Raw genomic sequence first — 7,103 nt, 5'->3', positions numbered from 1 at the left:
GAGAGAGAGAGAGAGAGAGAGAGAGAGAGAGAGAGAGAGAGGTGCTTCATACTGAACTTGTCCCTTGTATTATAAATGATGTTCATTAATCATCATGTCTCATCTCCATTCCTTCTCCAGGAAAAGCTGGACTTGGGGCCAAAGAAGGAGGTGGATGGCATGGGTGTTCCTGATATCAAGTATGGGGACTCAGTGTGTTATATCCAACATGTGGACACCTGTCTGTGGCTCACCTACCAGGCCATGGACGCTAAGTGTGCACGCATGGGTGGCGTGCAGAGAAAGGTACAGTCTCATCTCCTCTCTGCTCCTCTGACCCACAATACAGAACAGCCTGATCATTAACATATGGTACAGCACATCACTGTCTCATCTCCTCTCTGCTACTCTGACCCACAATACAGAACAGCCTGATCATTAACATATGGTACAGCACATCACTGTCTCATCTCCTCTCTGCTACTCTGACCCACAATAGCCTGGTTGAAGGTAGATGTGTGAGGTAGCCTGACCATTGTGATCTCAGCATTCAGTCTGGTTTATCCAGCTATCCCCACACATAAATTAACATACGGTGCATTCAGTCTGGTTTATCCAGGCTATCCCCACACATAAATTAACATACGGTGCATTCAGTCTGGTTTATCCAGGCTATGCCCACACATAAATTAACATACGGTGCATTCAGTCTGGTTTATCCAGGCTATCCCCACACATAAATTAACATACGGTGCATTCAGTCTGGTTTATCCAGGCTATCCCCACACATAAATTAACATACGGTGCATTCAGTCTGGTTTATCCAGGCTATCCCCACACATAAATCAACATATGGTGCAGAGCATTCAGTCTGGTTTATCCAGGCTATCCCCACACATAAATTAACATACGGTTGCAGAGCATTCAGTCTGGTTTATCCAGGCTATCCCCACACATAAATTAACATACGGTGCAGAGCATTCAGTCTGGTTTATCCAGGCTATCCCCACACATAAATTAACATACGGTGCATTCAGTCTGGTTTATCCAGGCTATCCCCACACATAAATTAACATACGGTGCATTCAGTCTGGTTTATCCAGGCTATCCCCACACATAAATCAACATATGGTGCAGAGCATTCAGTCTGGTTTATCCAGGCTATCCCCACACATAAATTAACATACGGTGCAGAGCATTCAGTCTGGTTTATCCAGGCTATCCCCACACATAAATTAACATACGGTGCAGAGCATTCAGTCTGGTTTATCCAGGCTATCCCCACACATAAATCAACATATGGTGCAGAGCATTCAGTCTGGTTTATCCAGGCTATGCCCACACATAAATTAACATACGGTGCAGAGCATTCAGTCTGGTTTATCCAGGCTATCCCCACACATAAATTAACATACGGTGCAGAGCATTCAGTCTGGTTTATCCAGGCTATCCCCACACATAAATCAACATATGGTGCAGAGCATTCAGTCTGGTTTATCCAGGCTATGCCCACACATAAATTAACATACGGTGCATTCAGTCTGGTTTATCCAGGCTATCCCCACACATAAATCAACATACGGTGCAGAGCATCCAGAAAGTATTCAGACCCCTTTGACTTGTTCCACGTTTTGTTACTTTACAGCCTTATTCTAAAATGGATTAAATAGTTTTGGTTCCCTCATCATTTTACACACAATACCCCATAATGACATCACAATACCCCATAATGACATCACAATACCCCATAATGACATCACGATACCCCATAATGACATCACGATACCCCATAATGACATCACAATACCCCATAATGACATCACAATACCCCATAATGACATCACAATACCCCATAATGACATCACAATACCCCATAATGACATCACAATACCCGATAATGACATCACAATACCCTATAATGACATCACAATACCCCATAATGACATCACAATACCCTATAATGACATCACAATACCCCATAATGACATCATAATACCCCCATAATGACATCACAATACCCCATAATGACATCACAATACCCCATAATGACAAAGCAAATTCTTACAAATGAATAAAAAAACACAACTGAAATTTCACATTTAAATAAGTTTTCAGACCCTTTACTCAGGACTTTGTTGAAGCACCTTTGGCAGTGATTACAGCCTCGAATCTTCTTGGGTATGACGCTACAAGCTTGGCACACCTGTATTTGGGGAGTTTCTCCCATTGTTCTCTGCAGATCCCCTCAAGCTCTGTCAGGATGGATGGGGGAGCGTTGCTGCACAGCTATTTTCTGGTCTCTCAGGAGAAGTTATCGAGAGAGGATACTGTAGGGCCCAGCCTGGTCCCCAGGAGAGGTTATCTAGTCTATAGAGAGGATACTGTAGGGCCCAGCCTGGTCCCCAGGATAAGTTATCTAGAGAGGATACTGTAGGACCCAGCCTGGTCCCCAGCAGAGGTTATCTAGAGAGGATACTGTAGGGCCCAGCCTGGTCCCCAGGAGAGGTTATCTAGAGAGGATACTGTCGGATCCAGCCTGGTCCCCAGGAGAGGTTATCTAGAGAGGATACTGTAGGACCCAGCCTGGTCCCCAGGAGAGGTTATCTAGAGAGGATACTGTCGGATCCAGCCTGGTCCCCAGGAGAGGTTATCTAGAGAGGATACTGTAGGACCCAGCCTGGTCCCCAGGAGAGGTTATCTAGAGAGGATACTGTAGGACCCAGCCTGGTCCCCAGGAGAGGTTATCTAGAGAGGATACTGTAGGACCCAGCCTGGTCCCCAGGAGAAGTTATCTAGAGAGGATACTGTCGGACCCAGCCTGGTCCCCAGGAGAGGTTATCTAGAGAGGATACTGTCGGATCCAGCCTGGTCCCCAGGAGAAGTTATCTAGTCTATAGAGAGGATACTGTAGGACCCAGCCTGGTCCCCAGGAGAAGGTGTCTGGTCTCAGCTCGTCTCCATGGTTTCCTCAGCCGGTCGACTAACATCCCGGCGTCTAGCAGGAGCAGTTATGACTCACAGACTTTTATAAATGTCTTCCTAACGAGCTCTTCTCAATCAGCTCCAGGCTGTCTCGCTGGAATTAAACCATTAAGCTACGCTTATATCATATAATTAAAGCCATTAGGCTAAGCTAACCGTGTCAGAAACACACTCATTCTGATGAATAAAACCATTAGCATTATTATGCTAAGCTAACAGTGTCAAAGAGCCAGCCTTTCTGTCTCCCTGTTTGCGGATGTGACATTTATCTTTCAACCAGATGGGTTTTCAGTGAGGGACATGTTCTGATGAGAGAGGTTCAGTTTAACCTCTGAGTCGTGTGCATTTGTAGTGTGGTGTAATGATGTTTTGGGCGTAGCCATTATGCTAAGCTAACTGTGTCAGAAATTCACCCATTCTGTCTCAATGCTAAGCTAACAGTGTCAAAGATAACAGTCAGAAACCTCCCGTTCTGTCTCAATGCTAAGCTAACAGTGTCAAAGATAACAGTCAGAAACCTCCCATTCTGTCTCAATGCTAAGCTAACAGTGTCAAAGATAACAGTCAGAAACCTCCCGTTCTGTCTCAATGCAAAGCTAACAGTGTCAAAGATAACAGTCAGAAACCGCCCATTCTGTCTCAATGCTAAGCTAACAGTGTCAAAGATAACAGTCAGAAACCTCCCATTCTGTCTCAATGCTAAGCTAACAGTGTCAAAGCTAACCGTGTAAGAAAACCTCTCCTGTTCTGTCTCAACATCTGCAGAACGTGACAATGTGTCTGTTTCAGGCCATCATGCACCACGAGGGTCACATGGACGATGGGTTGACCCTGTCCCGCTCACAACACGAGGAGTCCCGTACCGCACGGGTCATACGCAGTACCGTCTTCCTGTTCAACCGATTCATCAGGTGGGGATACACAGTACACACACCTCTAGGTGAAACATGGGGATACACAGTACACACTCCTCTAGGTGAAACATGGAGACACACACTCCTCTAGGTGAAACATGGAGATACACACTCCTCTAGGTGAAACATGGAGACACACACTCCTCTAGGTGAAACATGGAGACACACAGTACACACTCCTCTAGGTGAAACATGGGGACACACAGTACACACTCCTCTAGGTGAAACATGGAGACACACAGTACACACTCCTATAGGTGAAACATGGAGACACACAGTACACACTCCTCTAGGTGAAACATGGAGACACACACTCCTCTAGGTGAAACATGGAGACACACACTCCTCTAGGTGAAACATGGGGACACACACTCCTCTAGGTGAAACATGGAGACACACAGTACATACTCCTCTAGGTGAAACATGGAGACACACAGTACACACTCCTCTAGGTGAAACATGGAGACACACAGTACACACTCCTCTAGGTGAAACATGGAGACACACAGTACACACTCCTCTAGGTGAAACATGGAGACACACACTCCTCTAGGTGAAACATGGGGATACACACTCCACTAGGTGAAACATGGGGATACACACTCCACTAGGTGAAACATGGAGACACACACTCCACTAGGTGAAACATGGAGACACACAGTACACACTCCTCTAGGTGAAACATGGGGACACACACTCCTCTAGGTGAAACATGGAGACACACACTCCTCTAGGTGAAACATGGAGACACACACTCCTCTAGGTGAAACATGGAGACACACAGTCCTCTAGTGAAACATGGAGACACACAGTACACACTCCTCTAGGTGAAACATGGGGATACACACTCCTCTAGGTGAAACATGGAGACACACACTCCACTAGGTGAAACATGGAGACACACAGTACACACTCCTCTAGGTGAAACATGGGGACACACAGTACACACTCCTCTAGGTGAAACATGGAGACACACAGTACACACTCCTCTAGGTGAAACATGGAGACACACACTCCTCTAGGTGAAACATGGAGACACACACTTCACTAGGTGAAACATGGGGACACACTCCTCTAGGTGAAACATGGGGACACACAGTACACACTCCTCTAGGTGAAACATGGGGACACACACTCCTCTAGGTGAAACATGGAGATACACAGTACACACTCCTCTAGGTGAAACATGGAGACACACACTCCTCTAGGTGAAACATGGGGATACACACTCCTCTAGGTGAAACATGGGGACACACACTCCTCTAGGTGAAACATGGAGACACACACTCCTCTAGGTGAAACATGGAGACACACAGTACACACTCCTCTAGGTGAAACATGGGGATACACACTGCAGTCTCTCTCTGTGTTCCAGGGGTCTGGACACCCTCAGTAACGTCTCTCTCTGTGTTCCAGGGGTCTGGACACCCTCAGTAACTTCTCTCTCTGTGTTCCAGGGGTCTGGACACCCTCAGTAACGTCTCTCTCTGTGTTCCAGGGGTCTGGACACCCTCAGTAACTTCTCTCTCTGTGTTCCAGGGGTCTGGACACCCTCAGTAACGCCTCTCTCTCTGTGTTCCAGGGGTCTGGACACCCTCAGTAACGTCTCTCTCTCTCTCTGTGTTCCAGGGGTCTGGACACCCTCAGTAACATCTCTCTCTCTCTGTGTTCCAGGGGTCTGGACACCCTCAGTAACGTCTCTCTCTCTCTCTGTGTTCCAGGGGTCTGGACACCCTCAGTAACGTCTCTCTCTCTCTCTGTGTTCCAGGGGTCTGGACACCCTCAGTAACGTCTCTCTCTCTGTGTTCCAGGGGTCTGGACACCCTCAGTAACGTCTCTCTCTCTGTGTTCCAGGGGTCTGGACACCCTCAGTAACGTCTCTCTCTGTGTTCCAGGGGTCTGGACACCCTCAGTAACGTCTCTCTCTCTGTGTTCCAGGGGTCTGGACACCCTCAGTAACGTCTCTCTCTGTGTTCCAGGGGTCTGGACACCCTCAGTAACGTCTCTCTCTGTGTTCCAGGGGTCTGGACACCCTCAGTAACGTCTCTCTCTGTGTTCCAGGGGTCTGGACACCCTCAGTAACGTCTCTCTCTGTGTTCCAGGGGTCTGGACACCCTCAGTAACGTCTCTCTCTGTGTTCCAGGGGTCTGGACACCCTCAGTAAAAAAGGAAAGACCTCGACACTCGACCTGCCGATCGAGTCGGTCAGTTTGAGTCTGCAGGATCTGATTGGCTACTTCCAGCCCCCTGACGAGCACCTGGAGCACGAGGACAAACAGAACCGCCTCCGAGCCCTAAAGAACCGACAGAACCTCTTCCAGGAAGAGGTAGAGAACAAAGAGCATGCTGGGGGTTATATTTCACATCATCAGGGACAGAGGGAAGAACATCACAAAACAGCCATTTACTTACTTGGGCCTCATTGTGCCAAGTGGTGCGTAAAGCCTTGATTACGTCCCTCCATCTCTTCCTGTCCGGGGATATTTTAGTGTTTCACTCTAAAGAGCAGTCATGACACTGCAGAACACATCCCTGTTTCTCTGTCTCTCCTGTTAGAGAGCAGTCATGACACTGCAGATCACATCCCTGTTTCTCTGTCTCTCCTGTTAGAGAGCAGCCATGACACTGCAGAACACATCCCTGTTTCTCTGTCTCTCCTGTTAGAGAGCAGTCATGACACTGCAGATCACATCCCTGTTTCTCTGTCTCTCCTGTTAGAGAGCAGTCATGACCCTGCAGATCACATCCCTGTTTCTCTGTCTCTCCTGTTAGAGAGCAGTCATGACACTGCAGATCACATCCCTGTTTCTCCTGTAGAGAGAAGTCATAACACTGCATGATACACTATGATACACTATGTATGAGGATACACTATGATACACTATGATACACTATGTATGAGGATACACTATGATACACTATGATACACTATGTATGAGGATACACTATGATACACTATGATACACTATGTATGAGGATACACTATGATACACTATGTATGATGATACACTATGATACACTATGATACACTATGTATGAGGATACACAATGATACACTATGATACACTATGTATGAGGATACACTATGATACACTATGTATGAGGATACACTATGATAGACTATGATACTCTATGATACAATATGATACACTATGATACACTATGATACTCTATGATACACTATGATATACTATGATACACTATGTATGAGGATACACTATGATACAA

General features: G+C 46.6%; 1 protein-coding gene across 1 annotated transcript; it reads left to right on the top strand.

Annotated features, from left to right (window-relative positions):
* The first annotated feature begins 105 nt into the window (after positions 1-105).
* LOC116359727 (ryanodine receptor 2) lies at positions 106-6,671 on the top strand. Its single transcript, XM_031813096.1, has 3 exons — positions 106-285; positions 3,751-3,872; positions 6,019-6,671. Exons 1-3 carry the CDS (start codon positions 160-162, stop codon positions 6,323-6,325), a joined length of 555 nt encoding a protein of 184 aa, XP_031668956.1. The 5' UTR covers positions 106-159; the 3' UTR covers positions 6,326-6,671.
* The last annotated feature ends 432 nt before the right edge of the window (positions 6,672-7,103 follow it).

This window comes from Oncorhynchus kisutch, unplaced genomic scaffold (genome assembly GCF_002021735.2).
Source record: "Oncorhynchus kisutch isolate 150728-3 unplaced genomic scaffold, Okis_V2 Okis04b-Okis11a_hom, whole genome shotgun sequence".
Classification (NCBI taxonomy): Eukaryota; Metazoa; Chordata; class Actinopteri; order Salmoniformes; family Salmonidae; genus Oncorhynchus; species Oncorhynchus kisutch.
Note: the sequence above shows the minus strand (reverse complement) of the source record. Positions and strands in the feature narration are given on the sequence as shown.

Bases quoted from the DNA above. Each gene is read 5' to 3' on its own strand.
- LOC116359727 (XM_031813096.1), top strand. From the start codon at position 160: ATGGGTGTTCCTGATATCAAGTATGGGGACTCAGTGTGTTATATCCAA. The intron at 286-3,750 runs GTACAGTCTCAT...TGTCTGTTTCAG, and splicing joins TGGGTGGCGTGCAGAGAAAG to GCCATCATGCACCACGAGGG. The intron at 3,873-6,018 runs GTGGGGATACAC...TCTGTGTTCCAG, and splicing joins CTGTTCAACCGATTCATCAG to GGGTCTGGACACCCTCAGTA.